At 36.6% G+C, this 18,325-nt stretch overlaps 1 protein-coding gene across 1 annotated transcript in view; it reads left to right on the forward strand.

Annotated features, from left to right (window-relative positions):
* PRRC1 (proline rich coiled-coil 1) overlaps positions 1–17,870 on the forward strand; it is a 32,152-nt gene extending 14,282 nt beyond the window's left edge. The window contains exons 5-9 of the mRNA XM_074166304.1: positions 3,791–3,893; positions 8,376–8,539; positions 9,907–10,010; positions 12,573–12,675; positions 16,326–17,870. Of these exons, the coding sequence (XP_074022405.1) occupies positions 3,791–3,893; positions 8,376–8,539; positions 9,907–10,010; positions 12,573–12,675; positions 16,326–16,535 (684 nt within the window). The 3' untranslated portion in view covers positions 16,536–17,870. The remainder of the gene's footprint in view (positions 1–3,790; positions 3,894–8,375; positions 8,540–9,906; positions 10,011–12,572; positions 12,676–16,325) is intronic.
* The last annotated feature ends 455 nt before the right edge of the window (positions 17,871–18,325 follow it).

Raw genomic sequence — 18,325 nt, forward strand, 5'->3', positions numbered from 1 at the left:
ATACTCTTTTGATTTTTAAAGGCCAGCCAGAATCCAGAAGACCAACTGGTAATTACTACAGAAATGCATCCTGGATTCCCTGTTGAAGAGCTTACACAGTATCTTACCTGGACTTATACAAAGTGTTTGACACTGTCCCACATGACATCCTGGTCTCTAAACTGGAGAGACATGGATTTGGTGGATGGACCACTCGTTGGATCAGGAACTGGCTAGATGGCCGCACCCAAAGGATTGGCGGTCAAAGGCTCAGCGTCCAAGGGGAAGCCAGTGATGAGTGGCATTCCTCAGGGGTCAGTACTGGGACCAGTGCTGTTCAGCATCTTTGTCAGTGACATGGACAGTGGGATAGAGTGCACCCTCAGCAAGTTTGCCAACAACACCAAGCTGTGTGGTGCCGACAACATGCTGGAGGGAAGGGATGCCATCCAGAGGGGCCTGGACAGGCTTAAGAGGTGGGCCCGTGTGAACCTCATGAAGTTCAGCCAGGCCAAGTGCAAGGTCCTGTACCTGGGTTATGGCAATCCCAGGCACAAATTTAGATTAGATATTTGTATAGAGATTTAGATTAGATATCAGAAAGAAATTCTTCAGTGTGAGGGTGGTGAGACACTGGTACAGGTTGGCTGAAGAAGTTGTGGATGCCTCATCCCTGGAAGTGTTTTAAGACCAGGCTGGATGGGGCTTTGAGCAACCTGGTCTAGTGGGAGGTGTCCCTGCCCATGGCAGGGGGGTTGGAACTTAATCATCTTTTAGGTCCCTTCCAACCCGAACCATTCTGTGATTCTATGGTCTGTATTTCTGCTCTTGAAGTAGTTTGAACTACTCTTTTTCTTCTGGTGTTCGTAAGAAATCATGCACCTTTCTTCAAGGTAGATAATATCCAAGACTGTGGCAATCTAAATTTGACAATTAATGATCTAGAATCAAATGAGGCTGTTCCAGTTCATTTGATCTGTCAAAGATGGCTGAGCAATGTCGTAGTAGTTCCATGATTTGTGTCTTCATAATATATCAGAGGCAAAGCTGGATACTGTTACAGTCACTGCCCCTAACAGCTTGCATATTTGACTATTTGAGCAATGAAGAGGACAGCGAGGACCTGAATTTTGTTCAAAAGATTTGTGTTTGCACTCTGCCGACGTAAAAGATTCTCCATTTGAGCAATTTGGATTTATGTTTGCTTAGAATTGACTTGGTAGAAATTCCAAACTTAACTGCATTATGGTTCATGGAGTTGTGATAACTTCATGTTTTGCATTGGTATAAAACTCTGCATTATGTATCCCTGCTTGTGCTAGGCTGATGAACGTAAAGGCGTCTTCCACAGGTAGAAACAGGAGTATGTATTCTGCACCATATACTTCTTGCTGCTTAGGAGCCTGATTGTCTGCAGGAGGGGTATAATGACTTTGTGTTAGTTAGTCAGCCAGGCTGCTGATTGGAGGAGTACTGCTTGGCTTTGCATTACTGGAAAGGTGGTAGAATTGGAAATTACTACTTGAAATGTTTCTGAGGATCTCATAGTATTCACATGTTAAAACAACAGACAAACTTGAAATAGTGAGAGAGCTGAAGGAGGAGGAATATAAACTTCCGTGTTCTTGATGGCATCCTGTGGGTATGTGAGTAGTCACAAGAGTATGTCTGTTACTCAGTGAACACTACCGTTCAGAAAAATCTGGTGTTATATTCCTGAGAAACAAATGGCTACAGTGGGCTCTGGCTTGAAAAAGTTTAGTTGTGGTAGAGTAATAGTTTTGATTTCTTTATCAAATCTACAGTCAGGCTTAGCGTTCTGCACAGTGGTGAGAAGAGTACCTGAACATAGTAGTGAACTATTTCAGCTTGAGGCATGGGATAAGATAATCATTATTAGTAACTATACAATATTTCTATAGTTGTAAAAGTGTGTGGGTTTTTTTCGTATGTTAAACTTGCTACAAAGAAGTAGAAAGCATTCAAAGGTTGGATGGGACTTCGAGCAATGTGATGTAGTGGAAGGTTTCCCTGCCAATGGCAGGGGGGTTGTAACTAGGTGATCTGTAAGATCCCTCCCAACCCAAACCAGAAAGAAAGCTGGGAAAGAAGCTTTGCTGAGCAAAAGTTATTCTGAGATAGTTAAAACTATTCTGATTCTGCAGTTGTCTGAAATACTGTGTAGATGTTTTAAGGAAGCACTTTCCGAAAAAACGTGTGTGCACAGTGCTGTCCTGTGTAATTCTTGTCATTTAGTCAAACAAATACCAGCATATGCAGTTTTAATATTAGTCTGTTTACTAAAGAAATTTTATAAAAGGTTTCTGTAAAATAGTTTCCAGTGCTTTATCTTTCAGTGATTCAGCATTGGTATCTTTCTTCTTTCATCCTGTGATCTTATCTGAATTTAAATAAAATTTTGAGACGCAGACATTCATTAGACTATTTGCAGGACACAGGACAGTGTTTGTGTTTATATTTAGTGAAATTTTAGGTCTGTCAGAAGCTCCACCTATGATTTGGCTGGAAAATGTAGAATATTTTTCCAGCGATGTTTAGAATCTATTTATAAATTGAGGACTTCCAGCTCAATTGCTCTGCAAATATTTTTTAGTAATGGGCCATTCCAAAATAGATCCTATTTTCTTTAAGAAGGTTAGAAAAGAGTAACTCTTCAGTGTGAGTTATCATAGTCTAAATCTAGCTGCCTAGTCTGGTGATACCTATAATTAACATCGGTTATCTACAACTTCGCAAAATGCTCAAGACTTCCGGTCCCAGACTAGGACTAGATCAAGTCCCATCCTCTATGCCCACCATCACTGATGGGGCTGTTTCTGCATTAGTGCAGAAGAAGACGGTAGAGATGATATTTGAACTTTATGTTGTAACTGAAAAGTAATGCACTAATAGTAATTTCCTGTAGTGTTTGTGCTGAGGAGTGAGATACTTGGTAACACCTACTGTATAAATGTGGTAGGAAAAACACAAAGGTTTTTGTTAGTTTGTGTCCTGGTTTGAGATAGAACAAAACCAATTTTCTTTTCAGTAATTTTACTTCTCAGTTAAGTCTCTTCTAACTAACTTCACTCTCTGAAATTAAGGGCACATTTTTCAGACGGTGTCTGCCTCTAGCAGATAAGGTCTGATGTTTATAGTTAATGCCAAGGAACGGTACGCAGAGAGGTTCTGGGTTATACTTACTGCTGTAACAAACAAGGCCAGCTAACTTTGGTATCAACCGAGTTGGAGGATCGGAAGCAGAAAAGCACCTGCAGGGAGGAGTGGACAGGACTGGTGACCCAAAACTGACCAATGGGATATTCCATCCCATCTGCATCATGCTCAGTATAAAGCTAAGGGATCAAAGAGGCCAGCTGTCTTTCTTCAATGGGTGGCATCCAAAGAGGACTCTGTTTGTCTGCCTTTGATCCTGATCAGTGCATTCCTGAAGCCAGTTGCTGAATCCAGTTCCCATCTGTCACTGAGTCCAGTCTGGGAGCTCGATACTGATTATGTATATATTTGTATATATTGTATATATTTCATTATTTTGTTATTATTATATTTTTACTTTTAGTAGTTTTAGTTTCATATTTCATTAGTTTTAGTTTCTTTTAAACCCGTAACTTTCTCCCTTTTTCTCTCTCCCTTCTCTTCTGGGAAGGGAGAGGGGTTAAAAGAGAGCATCTGTCATATTTTTAGTGGCCAGCCCAGCCTAAATCACAGTAGTTTGTTTTTTAACTGTAACATTTTGAGTTTCTTGGGAAAAGACACAAAATAATATGGAAATCTATTTGCTTAAATTCAGGGTGTAGCTGAGAATCCCATGGTGAAGTCTGTTCTTGATAAAACCAAACATTCAGTCGAGACCATGATCACAACGCTGGATCCTGGCATGGTTCCATATATCAGTAAGTATTTGTGACAAACCATTAAGCAATGCATGTTAGAGAGGTTAATATAATATAGCACATTACTATTACACTTGAAGTTTGTGTATGTCATGTGTTAATTCAAACTTGCAGTACTGTATGGATTTCTTAAATGTATTGTCCAGTGAATCTCCCATTCTGGGGGCTGACTTTTTATGTCTGTCTTGGCGTTCATTTGACTTTTGTATCCCGCTATAGTTCAGACAGTGGTATAGTGAATTTAATTCAGATTGTGAAAGATTAGGAAGATAAATAAAAACAATGAAGAGACCTTGTCTATAATCCCTAAGTTACGGAGTTACGTTTAAAATACACTGTGTGTGTTCTGTTGGATCACGTGCTTAAATACTACTGTAAGCTATCACATCACAGTTAAACCAAAAGGTAGGCATACTCAGAGAGTCATAGGGTAGAGTTATTTACATAGATTTTGTGGCTTTCTTTCGACTTTCAGGTGTTCCACTTTTCTAGCCTAATAGTATTTATACTTTTTTATGGAAATTCGGCAAACTTGAGGCAGTTCCTGAATCAGTTAGTAGGAACATTAAAATTCTAAAATGGTCTAATGAAGTCTGAAGTACTGCTGAGCATCAAGCCTGGAAGGAAAAGCATAGCATTTCAGTTACAGCTTGAAAAGAAGCACTGTGGTGTCCACCATTTTTTGTTCTACTTGAGTACATATTACATGTCAAATATCACTGATGTGAGATTTCTACTTCATTAAAATGGGGAAGCAAAAGTTGCAATTTGTCCAGGGTGGTGGTTTGGTTTTTGGTTTTGGTGGGGTTTTTTTTGTTAGTTTTGGTTTGGGTTTTTTTTTTTGGTTGGTTGGATTTTTGTTTTTTCATCCAGCAGTCTGGTAGTTAGTCTTCCTTCTTAGTTGTGCCAGGACTGCCCATTGTCTGCATGTAGGTGAAGCTGGTCAGGAAACAGATAAGGCTGAGAAGAAACTATTATTTTGGTTTTGTATTTTGTTTTTCTGAGCTGTTTTTCAGCTGGATCCATGCTGTTATCCAGCTAACCATGTTGCTGCACTATTGTACTAATGTAGTGAACAATATGTGGAATAAAAGGGGAAGATCACCTAATTATTGAGTAGTAGTTAAATGTCTTACATTTAAGGGAACATATTCCTGCATCTGACTAGTGAGGAGATAGTGGGACATAAAACCAGTGAGGCGGCCAGGCCAGCAACTGAGAAAGTATTTGAGAGGAATAGCAGGATGCAATGCAAAGCTACAGTAAATATTGATTGTGCACAATTTGGTGAACAGTATTTAAGGTTTCTATTGCAGTTGTGACCATCCCTTTTTAAAATAGGATCTGTCAGTATCCATTGATGGTTTCGGTAGTTTTACACAGTATTCACAGGACAAAAGAACATTACCTAGAGGAGGAAGTAATTCTAATAAAAGCTGTACTTGTAAGACTCAGTTAAAGTAAGCAAATTCGGTGGTTATCTCAAAATTCTCTAAAGTCGTGTTGCAAAGGAAAGCATCTATGGTCCATTGGCCATTAATATATCGTGGGTTTTTTGTAGTTGCAGGTTGTGGAAATAGGGTAGAGATTTGTAAACTTAGTATTTACTTCCTTCTGGAAATGTTTTGTGGGATTAACAAAAGCCATGTCCTCAACAACAGATGGCCCCGCTTCTCTCTGCTCTCTCTCCACTGCTGCAATTCCAAACAAATTTCAGATTCCTCATGCCAAAGCCTGAAATTACCAAGGCTTCTGGATGAGGTGGTTGACTTTTTTTTTTTGTGTGAGAGCAAATAGTATTTATGTAATCTCTTTCTTGAAAAGAGGTGAACTGTTTTTGTTGGCACATTGTGAAGATGTCATCTGAGGCAAGCACCTGGAATAGAAAATTTCTGTCTGCACAGGAAATGGTCCAACTTATAAGCATCAATGCTTTTGTAACTAAAGATGACAGGGAATCTTAAATTGCATGTGGAACTGTCATTTCAGTTTATAATACACAAGGTACAATGATATTTCATGTTCCAGTGTCAGAGTTTAACTTAATATGACAGTTCTGTGTCTGAATTTGCCAGGGTGTATCTAATTCTTAGGTTTTAATATTTCCATATTACCATGGTGTGTGACAGATCTTGTCACAAATTGTTTCTTTTAATGTATGAAATCACTTTGTTTTCCTTCTGTAGTATCTGCGATGAACAAAGATACGCTTTTGATAAACGATTATCCTTTAATAAAAAGAACATAATCTGTATTCTGCTGCTGCAATACACAAACATGAGGCACAGTTAGCATTTCTTAAGTTACTGTGCAGTAATTTACTAGGTATGTTATGGGCTAGTTTTTAAGTGCATTAGAAACTTTTAACAGTTTTTCTATCCCAAAGCACTCAAACAAGGCTAACTTCAGCAAAAGCTTGCAGTCAATTTTAAGCACTTGTTTACTTATGTTAACTTGATATCTATCAAGAAAGAATCAACGAAAAGAGACACTCGGTAATTTTTTAGTCCTGTTGTTACCCAGTGTTTAAAGCAATTGCTTACAGTTCAGAGATGGGTACACCCAATTACATTCAGTGAAGCAATTTATAAATAAAAAGTTAAAAAATAATCTAAAAACCAAATAGAACTTTCTACTAGTGTTCTGGCATATCTCTCACGATTCTTCATAAAAAGATGTTTCCTGTAACTGAGGTCTGGTAAGTAATACAAGGTAAAGAATAAATTGTTCTTTTCTTTAAAATTTAAGATTCAGGCTTATCATTATCAATGGAGAAGTTTTTCCTACATCAGGATAAATACTGCAGACTTTGTCAGCATGTGTAATCAGGTGGAATGATAGTGTTTAAAAGCAAAACCACTGGGGTCTGTTCTTTTTTCTTTTAAAAGGTAGCTTAATGTATTTTATACAGTCAGCAGGCCTGGGAAAGTACAGGTTAAAAGGCTGACCCTTCATGCATTTGCTACTGTTGTCGTAAGAAATGCTGGGCTGGATGATAGGATCATGAAGTCATGGAGGTCAGAAGGGAGGTCCTCTTGTCTGACACGCCTCCTTCACCCGAGCCCCCTAGAGCAAGTTGCCCAAGACTCTGTCAACGAAGCTTTTGAGTACCTCCAAGGATAGAGACTCCAGCACCTCTTCCTGGTCAACCTGTGCTAGTGCTCAGTCACCCTCACAGTAAAAAAGCTTTTCCACATATTCATAGGGAACCTCCTGTGTTTCAGTTTGTATGTGATGCCTCTGGTCCTGAGAGTGTGCACCACTGGAAAGAACCTGGCTCCGTCCTCTTTGCAGCCTCTCTTCAAATACTTGTACACAACAATAAGATTCCCCGAATGTTTTCTCCTCCAGGCTGAACACTCCCAGCTCTGTCAGTCTTTCCTCGTAGAAGAGATGCTCTAGTCCAGTGGTTCATCTAGCTCAATATTCTGTCTTCAGCAGAAGCAACAGGAAATGCTGTATGGTAAACAACAGAGATCTCATGACTTCTGTAGCCCTTTCTCCTTGTACTTCTCCATGATCCACAGCCATTGGACTAAGTATGGCAAGAGGCGTGTCCGTAACTATTACTTTTAGTGCCTATTTGTGGACATGTCCAGTAATTTGTCCTTTACACTTGCTGATGCAATTTACTTATCCAGCTTTCTCTGATGTCATGTTCCATGTCTGAAAACAGTTTAAGCTGTTCTTAAGAAAGCTTGTCACAGCAGGGACAAGTTTTATGAGATGTTTTTGCATAAATTAAGTTTGACAATAGAAATGATCCAACTGTGGTAAAGACAGATGTGAGGTATAATTGAACCCATCAACCTTTTCTAGTGGTTTTAGATTTCTTTTAATATATGAACTGTTCTGTTTTATTCTAAAAAAGCTTAGTGAAAATTCATCCTTCTTTATGGAGATACTGCCATATGGAAATGGTTCAGAAATACTTAGAACTTTTTGGTTCTATATATATTTAATATCTAAAAACAAGACAAAGGTTTAGGGAAGCAGACAGACAATAAAATGACACTGAAATTCACAGTCTAAGGACAACTAGAAAGTAATGCAAGCCTTTCTTTTAAAGCTTACGTAATTTTACAGCTGTTCCCTGGATTTTATGAACTGCGTCTGTGTTCTTGTTCCATGGCATAGGAAGAGTTTGTGTGTCACACTGCTTCCCAGAACACCAAAACATCCTCAGAAATGGATGTCTGGGTTATTCTCCTAAACCCATGAATTGTCATCTCAAATGAACAGTGTGCTTTTTTTCAGATGCTAAACAACCATCCATTCCTGTTTTCTGTCTTTCATCTCTGAATCACTTAGCCATTCATCTAGATTTTATTTCCTAAGTTACTTCTGCTTCATGAAAGAACTTTTGTACTGTGCATGAGAAGGAGAAGAACAACTGAAGCATATTCTTAAGATATAAAATGTATTTGAACTGGTTTATAATGGGGATGATGAAAAATATATGCATATATATGTATTTTACAGAAACTGGGGGAGAAATGGACATAGTGGTTACTTCTAATAAAGAGGTAAAAGTCGCAGCAATTAGAGATGCCTTTCAAGAAGTCTTTGGCATGGCTGTTGTTACTGGAGAGGCCACACAGTCTAACATCGCACCCCAGCCAGTGGGCTATGCTGCAGGTTTAAAAGTAAGTCGATATATAAGAGTACTGAAGTGCCTCAAATGCAAAGAGAGGGTGTAGAAGCATTCACCCAGAAGAATCTGATTTTCCATAAAGGGAAGGTCAATTTGTGGGATAGGTAAATATCTCCTTTTTTTTTTTTTTAATTTTTCTATTTTATTGTCACCTGGATCATTAGATCAGTTTAAAGCTGCTTGTTGAAATAGTTTTAGGATTTTTTTTTTTCGAAGGCATTCACAGCAAATGAAGAATATGCGTGTCAGTCTTCTTGTACTATCATTGGTTGACATCACATCTGGCATACATTATGATATTACTGTAGTTTAAAAGTATATCAGGCATTTCTTCTTAGTCTATTACTAGCACACCATGTTGGGAATGTTAGAAATTAAGAGAAACTCTGAAACTAAGTTGTTTCCCCACTAATTCTGTAGATCAAAGATAGTTTGATCAACACTTGTCAGGGATCTTCCTGAACAGATCTATGTTACGTTTAAAAAGTAGGAATTCACTGTGCAACCTTCTGAACAGCTGTGCTGGCCCCAGAGGAAGGGTTAGCAAAGGTTGTTTCACCAGATTGTAAAACTGTACACGTTCATCAGGTGTATCTACTGGCCAGTAACTAGAAATTCTGAAAACAACTATTTAGTATTCTGTTTCTTAAATGTAGGCAAATGATTTACTCATTAAAAATAGGAAGTATTTTCTCCTAACTGCTGTGGCAATGCTCACAACTGAGTAAAGCCTATTGTCATAGCAATATATTACCTGATAGAATTTTATATTGAGGTAAAGAAGGGTAATATATATATGTATATATTCCTTTACCTGTTTAGCTACTGCAATGTAGTAGCAGTAGTATTACACCTTCAGAGTGATAACATGTTTGGAGTGAATGATTCCTACATCTTAGTTGGATAGGTACTACAACAAAGAGTTTCTCTCCCTTGGTCTTACAAAGTTGGTCCAAAGCTCTTAAAGGATCTAAACCTGGCAAATCTTAAGCTGCAAAAACATCAGTGTCAGTAACAGAAATATATACCCATGCTTTTCCTAATAGTGAAACTTCACACAGTTACAGGTTAGGAATTCTTTGCATGCTAATTTAGGTCTTTTACATGGCAAATAACAAACTAAAAATATTTAGTTAATTTTATCATAGGTTTTGTTAGTTTGAGATTCCATTGTGGCTTTTCATGAGTTCTGTTTTCTGTTTTTCTAACATTGAAATAAGGGTAATTTTTTAAAATCTCTCATATTTTCTGTTTAACTTGAAAAGCATGTTCTAGACTTCTTTTTGCATTCATCTGTAAGCATTGTAATACGTTGTGATTCAAAGAGAATGTTGTTTAACAGCTTATGTTACCATTTAGGGAGCCCAAGAAAGGATAGACAGCTTGCGTCGGACAGGAGTAATACATGAAAAACAGCCTGCTGTGTCAGTAGAAAACTTCATTGAGGAATTGTTTCCTGACAAGTAAGAACTTTGAATATCTTACTGGGAAGGAAAAGAAAAGGAGAATATTCTTTGTTTACTCAAAGGGGCCTATAAGAGTTGCTGGCAGTATCACTCTGAGCAGAAGAAAGGAGAGAGTCTGTCTTCAGTATTGCTTTCTCAGACATGATTTTGGTGATGATGTTCAGCTTTTTGTCCAGACTTAAATAAATCATTGTGAGGTTTTTCAAGATTCACAATATAAAAACAATGAAGTTATACTGAACTGACAAATTAATGGGCTACAAAAGTTGGAATTTGGCTAGTAATTTGCTCACTCTTGCGTGTGCATTCTCCTCTTTCTCCAAGATTGCATTAGTTTCAGAACATATATTGGGAGATGTTCTGGCATTTGTAGTAATACGACTTTATCAGATAATATATTATCCTTTTTCTTTTCACAGAGAATGTACTTACTACTTTTAATTTGCACTGCACACGCATCACAATGGTGTTTCCAAATACATTACGACTTGACTTCATAACATGCTTTTTGACAGATATTTCTTGAAGTAGCTTTGTAATTCATTTCCAAGACATTAAGGACAATGTTGTGGGTTTTGTTAATGCAAACTTAAGTAGTCTTTTTCTAAATAGTGTTTTTCTTTTTTTGACACCTGCTGTGCTCTTGCTCCATTTTTAAAGGTACATTTAGTATCCTTAGTGGAAGATGGATGGTGAATTTTCTAAAATAAATAGAATTAGGAAGTGTTTAAATTTTTATTTTGTATTTATTTCCATCTAGTCTGTTTTATCATATTTCCACAAAGCAGTATGACAGTGACATCTCTGTTACAAAGTAATTGCTGTTTTCATCTTTTGAGTTTACTCATTCCTAAATCTGAAAATGTTGCTTAAAGTACTTGGCATGAAAGAGCTCACCCAGGACTGCAGTGTTATTGAAAGGAATGCTAACTCTTCTGTCCACACATTAGAGGCCCCAAGAACGTCTCGATCTTTGATATTAGTTATAGTAGAAACAAAGAATAACTTAATGCATGATTTAATTTTTATTCAGTAGACAACATTGAAATCTTCCTTCCATGTTGTTACAAAAATAATTTGATCTGTTTTCGGCCCTTGATTTTTTTCTGCAATGAAATGATAGGTCATAGAGCTAGTAATCAATTTATTATTATTCTGAAGTGAGCACTGTAGTGTTACAGTTCTAATATGGGGGATGCAGACTGTGTTCTGCTGATATTGTTTACCATACTTATGTGCATCTGAAGCAGAGGAGTTTCCAAGGAACCATCTACCAATAGTAAGAGCTCTGCACCTAGCACCTAACAGATCAGTCACTGCGCACAGCTAAGCTTCTCAGTTGCCTGTCAGACTGTTCCCCTTCCAATTGCATATCTTGGATACTATTTGCAGAGAAGGTTGCAAACTCTTTTATGTGTATTTTATCCTCTAGACTCTTAAGTCTTTTATTAACTGGGAGCAAGTTATCTTAAACCATGAAGCTTTCTCAACAGTCTTTCATAGTTGCAAGTGAGGTAGTCCTCTGTCACAGAGCATTCCCACGCTCTATTCCCCACTATGAAGATAATGCAAGTGAAGTACTTCTTTCTGTCTTGCTCTGCTAAATTCGTAACACAAGGCTTATGTAGCCCAGCCAGTCTTTTCTTAAAATTGCAGTCTTTTCTTTCTTTGTATAACAACGTCCTTGCTTCCCATGCTTTAAAGAATAAAATGCAGTTTCTATGTAGACATGTATATAATATATATGAAACAACAACTACATTAGTATTTTCCTTTTTAAATTTTTTATGGTTCTTGGCCTTGATTTTGTATTTGTGCTTTCTCTGAAGTATGTTTCTCATGTGGCAACTCAACTGTAAAACTGTTAAGAGGAACTGATTACAGTGAGGTAGTGATGATACATTGCCTTTGGTTTTATTTGGATCGTGTCGGTGTTATTAGTTTGTTGGTAGGGAGAAATGACTTAATGTTTTTGCAAGCTAGATAAGGGACCATTTTGAGAACTGCTTCAGTAGCCTTTACTGTGTCTGCTACAGCAGGCACCATCTTTTCTGAAAGGTGCAGAAGTGTTTCTCTGAATAATTTAAATGATTGTTACAGGATTAGACATACCAAAACATCTTCTGAATGTAGAACATGAATGATAAATAGAATTAATAGAATTTTAATTGTTAGGGAAGGCTATCTTAATGAGAAACATTTTTTCAAAGGTTCAATGAAAACTGTAGCATAATGAATACAGCCAAAAGAACGTATCTGCACACATGCCCACCCCACCAGCTTGCTTTCTTTGATCTATAAGTTTCATGTATTTTGTATATTTTTATGTATATTAGTATTTTGCGTGCATACACATGCACTACATTAGGATTTTGTATATATATAAATAGTTATATGCAAATTTTACTTGAAAGATACTAGAACACTTTGATGAAACTCATTATTGCATTATTGCTACATTTGTAGTAGAGTTTATAAAATGGCAATAATTCAACTGCTAACGTTATTTTTCAATGGATTGGTACTCAGTACTCTAAAGTAGCTTGCACGTCGTTGCAGATGGTTTGACATTGGATGTCTGATTATTGAGGATCCAATTCATGGAATTCATCTGGAAGCTTTTACCCAAGCAACACCAGTGCCTTTGCAGTATGTTCAGCAGGTGAGTTTTTAGTTACCAACGTTGGATTAACAGTTGAGACATGAGATTTAAGTTTTTTTTTAATTTATGATGTCAGTTGCTATTGACAGTTGCTCCACTAGAATGTTTTAATTTACGAAACGAGGATGAAAACTATTTTTGAATCATGTTTCTGTATTACCTAAAAATCTTTATGCATTTGTGGCAAAGCAGTTCTTGGTCAGGAGTCTGATTCGTTACATGGCACTTGAAGCCCTAGTTTTACTTTTCTATTAACGAAGAATAAATATTCCAAGAAGAAATTAACCAAAAGGAAATATTAAAAAGAATAAATTAAGCACAAAGAAGTACTCCCTCATAAAGGAAAAACAACTTTAATCATTGAAATATTGCCATCAGTCTGGTTCAGTGACTCAAAATGAGCCCTCATGAATCTGCATAGGTAAAATAAGAATACTCACTCTTCCTCAGGTGCAGAAGTTAGTGCAGCTTATTCTAACTGCGCTAAGCAACTGTACCAAGGAAGTGCAGTAAGCACTCCTATCCATCCAAAGGCTTGGTTTTCTTTCCTTAACTTACTTCACAAATGTATTGCAGTTTCATCTAATACCAACAAAACTGTGTAATATTGAAGTGTCTATGTGCGCACATGTACATGTTAGCAATTCAGTGAAGTAACTTGCACTCCTTTTAGGCACAAATTTATAAATTGAGATCTTGCCACTTGATTTTAAATAAAGCTCATAAAGCCTTGGTATTTATTTTGTTAATTACCAGCAGACAGACAGCATACTATACTGATTAGTATTCCAAAAACTCAGGCCTAATAAATAATTAAAGGATACCCCTTCTTCAGATCTGTGCTTGGGCTTGATTCCCCCATGAACATATAGACTCTCACCTAAAATGCAAGACTCATTTCCTTTTCTGACTGTGCTATTCTGACATGGAAAGACTTAAATCTTGGAAATATCATGGTTCATCCCATTGTAAATAATGCAGTACTGTGCAGTTCTTAATATCACCAATAGAAGCTTTTCATGAGATTGTTTACATTTCTTTGGGCACACACTGGGAATTACTCCAAACTCTAGTCACTGCATGTTGCCTGACAGCAGATATGAGTCATGAATTAGTTAACTGTGGTCTGAAAAATCTTTTTAAATAAACATTTCTGTGAAGAAGTTCAAAACAAAACCTTTTGGGGTTTTATCCTTAGGGGGTGTTTTGTGAAAACAAATAGTAACTGTTTAATGGGTTGGGGTTTTTTTTGGTATTTTTAGTACCAATTCCAGTAGAGTGAACATTTGTGGAATTAGTTTTAGTTCTTATTTTCCAGAGTTCTTACAGCTTTGGAAAGCTGATAAAGCAAAAGGAGAAATACTGCTCTGTCTCTCTGTAGTTTTCCAGAATGCTTTTCAAAAAGGGTAGAGAAAGACGTGAAGCTACAGGAAAAAAAAATACTACTGGTTAAGCAGATACAATTTCATTGACTTAGATGATCTTTAAAGGTCCTTTCCAATCCAAAACATTCTCTGATGCTATGAAAATAGGCACAGCACTGTGAAGTTACTACTTAAGTAATTGTCACATTCTCTATGGGACATTTATATGAACTAAACATTTTTTTAACATAATGCACAATAGGTATCTAATTTTTCTTTTAAAAAATTCACAGATATTCTCTATTTTGTCATTTAGTAGCTTTTTTAGTATTTTTTCTCTTAGGTAAACATAGTTTGTAACTTTGAAAAGTAGTGTTTACCTTGTAATAGCAAAAAATATTCTTGTTTTAATTTTTATGCAACCTCTTTAGTGTATAGCTTCGTGTATAGTACAGATTCAGTAGAACTGTAAGCCTTTGTGAATTAGACCAAATTCTACTCTCCTATTTAAAGAAAACTGTTCTTGTATATACATGAACAGCAAAACATAGCTTTGTGTTACACCTTCAGAGCTAAATTTTTCCTAGTCTTGGTATTATATATTTTAGTTAACTTACGGACAATGGGTGGTGGTGATTCATTGGGCTCTTGATTGTGTGCGTGCACCAGTTGTTACCTTTGTTCCCATTATTTCTCTTCTGGAATCAGAGTAGGTTTCTCTCAGGGGTGTGCAAGAAACATACATTTGTATAAATCCAGTCCAATATCTTTAAGCAAAATCTAGATTACGATAGGAAAAAAAACCAGCAATTGTATACTTGTATTTCAGACTAAGAACGGAGAAGAATGCGTGTTAGGCAATGTTTAGAGGCAGGATAAAACGCAATTATGTTCCTCGAAATTCTTGTTAGCTGTGTGCTTTATTGTTCTGTGTAATGGAAATAGTGTTAAACTGTTTGTATAGAATAGATACTCTCTTATTAATGTCTTTACCAATGGCATAGGCTTTTCTGAGCACATAATATGAGTCTCTTAGCTGTTAATAACACTAAATATTGCTTGATTTGTGGAGAGGAAAAGGTGAATTTGAGGGTTTGTTTTGAGAACCTTTTTGTGTTGAGAGACCAGGTGTCATCTTGTTTTTTGCTGAGCCAGAAATTGCAACTATGATGGGGAACTACTGCAAGGTTGTTTTTTTTATTTATTTTATTTGAAGTTGACTGATTTTTAGCAGTAAAACCACCAAATAATTAATTTATGAAGTTATGTGCAATTGTAGATCATAATGGGGATATCATAATCAGATATTCAGTCCCTACTTGCAGCTAGATGCACTCTTATTTACTTCTTATTGCCGATATGTTCTGAATAATAAGGAAAATTTCCCATTCCTTTGCTTAATAAATCTGACCTTTATGTACGTCTTGATAATAACAAATTATTTCAATATTGAACCAGACTGCATGTTCCAACAAACTTTTATATCCTGTTACTGTCACAAGACAGTAGGTTTAGGAAGGCTGGAACACACTAATGAACTTTGATCTGCTGTACGTGCAGTGGAAACAGACTAACCCAAATATTTGTGAAAATAAAATCTTTATGCAGAATTTGGCCTAATGTGCAATGCTGGGAAGAACTGAGTAATACTAAGAACAGTCTTACAGAGGCTAGAATTCTTCTACCCTTCATTGTGTGCAACAATGACCGAAGGTGGTTGCCTAGGATGAGCATCAGGCCAGATAAAAGCCATGATACTTCCCCCACTGTTTCCCTTCTCTTCCAACTTCAGGGAATTACAGTGTATAATCCCCCTGTGATCTCAAGCAAATATCTCAGTCCTCCATTTCTACCAGGCTCAGCTTTCTTCTTGTATTTGGCTACTTGCCGGCTTCAGAGGGACATCTTAACCATTTTTAAAACCTTTGGAGGGTTATAGTCATTGTGCAAATATGTATCATTATTGATTCCATATACTAGCTACTTTAAAAGAGAAAACTACTTACTGGTAATGGCATAATGGCTTTACTCTCCTAAGCATGGTATTTTAGTTTTATGCTGTTCATACGTCATTTGGATCATGATGCATACAAATCCAAAAAGTATAATTGACTAAGCAAGTTATGGGACAGTCTGAAATTTGGATTCTGATACCCTTTAATCTGCCACGTAACCCTATTGATATAAGAATGACTACTTCCAAAAGTTGGTAATGGTGAAGATAGAAAAAAAAAAAATTGCTCATTTCAAACTCTTTCAGTAATCATTTCTCAAAATTTTACACAGGCTAAGAGTCTCACCCCTCAGGACTACAATCTGAGATGGTCAGGCCTGTTGGTGACCGTGGGCGAAGTGCTTGAGAAGAATGTACTGAACGTCAACAGGACTGATTGGCACATGGGATTTACTGGCATGTCCCGTCGACAGATGATCTACAGTGCAGCTAAGGCTCTAGCAGGAATGTACAAACAACACTTACCACCCAGGACCGTTTGAAAGAAGGCTGAACACTAAGGAATACTCCTTTTGATTCTGGAATTGAAGTGAAAGCTATATATTCTAATTCTCAGTGGATACAACACAGATCTGTAATCTAACTGTAAACTGTATTTTACTTTTTAGAAGTGAAGGAAATTTCCAATAGTGGAAATGAGCAATTGCAATTTTTAACTACCATATGATTTCCAATATGATTCACAGAACAGGAAATCATATCAAACATATTTATGAGTGGGACAAATAGCATTACAGCTTGTAAGTGGAATGTGCTATTATTTGACACCTTATGAGGCATTTACTGAGATACTTTAGTTCGTATACTTTTTTAAAGAAGGGGTTAATTGTTCAGTTATTTCTGTTATATTAGTAATACAATGCTGGCAGCATAACATGTATGTTATATATGCATTTTAATCCAGAGAGACTATCTTCTGTATTAGATGTTTTCTTGGCACCTGTGTGTAGGTGGTACTTAACACATCATGGGTTTGCTGTCTCTGTAAGTTCACAGGAGTCATGCTGAGTAGTTTTTACAATACATAACAGTGAGCTGCTGAAGAAGAGCACAAATCCATGCCCATTAGTTGAAGTAATTGCTAAGTAATTTTGAAATCTTTCTTTCTGTGCTGCGTCTTTTTTCTTTTTATGTAACAGTAATGAAATTCATGTCCAATTAAAACACTAGACAAATTTCAAGTTGCTTCAGTTGCTGATCAGTTTTAGATCAGGTACCACATATGCATGAAATTATCTTAGCAGTTACAACAACGTAATTGATTCCAGTGCTTCCCAACTTCATATTTTATATGGAATTATGTAATTTCTTCTATCAAGTTATGGTTGTCAGCATTTTGACGTGGAAAACGGTGAGATGTGCATCACTTGCTTTGCTCTCCTGGGTTTTCTAAACATTTTTAAATCTTAAATGCCTTCTTGATGTCATGAGCTCACTGTTTCTCATACAAGTCTTCAGTGGTGTCTTAATTTTTTCGTGGCTATAAATGTCCTCTATCCATGCTCACACAATCTTAAACCTTTATTTAGAAATACAGAAATAATTGTGAAGAAGATATTTTGGTAATAATACTTTTTTTAAGAAACAAAGAATAAACAAATAATTTTTGTTTGCCTTAAAGACACAGTTTTCAGCTTGTATTGGTCTGCCTTTACCTTTTCTTAGGTGCTTTCAAAGGACATTTTTGTATACAATATACTGTTAAGCCAGCTCATATTTGTACCCAGTGAAAGCCTGTCTATTTCCAAGTAATATATTTTGCCTTAATTGGCTTGCTCTGTGAATTAGTTGAATAAATGTTTTTCCTAGAGGAATGTATCTATTTTAAAGGTTTTATTTTTTTAATATAGCTGATGAACATCTGTTTATTGTAATTATATTTACATGGTCAAGTTACAGATTTGGCACATACTTAAATAACTATCTTGTCTGAAAACAAAGCAAACGGAACTTGACTCTTGTGGTCTTGAGGTCTCTTGTTGGGACCACTTCTAAAAGGACCTAAAGGAGCTAAAAGGATGTTACAGGGACTTCTGTTTGTCATTGTTCAGAAAAGGCATCTTTGCTTTTATTGTTATTTCAGTTTGCAGTGCATAATATGTTTAATATTGCCTTTTTATCCCCTGCTTACAGCGTCCTCCATGATGCAGAGGAAGAGGACATGAAATCAGCAGTAGGTTTATGTGCACTAGCGTGAGTTAAAATTGAAACTGAAGAGGAATTTCCATTTTCTTTCTCCTTTCCTGGCCCTGGACCTGGCCTTCACTGTTTT

This window comes from Numenius arquata, chromosome Z (assembly GCF_964106895.1).
Source record: "Numenius arquata chromosome Z, bNumArq3.hap1.1, whole genome shotgun sequence".
Taxonomy (NCBI): domain Eukaryota; kingdom Metazoa; phylum Chordata; class Aves; order Charadriiformes; family Scolopacidae; genus Numenius; species Numenius arquata.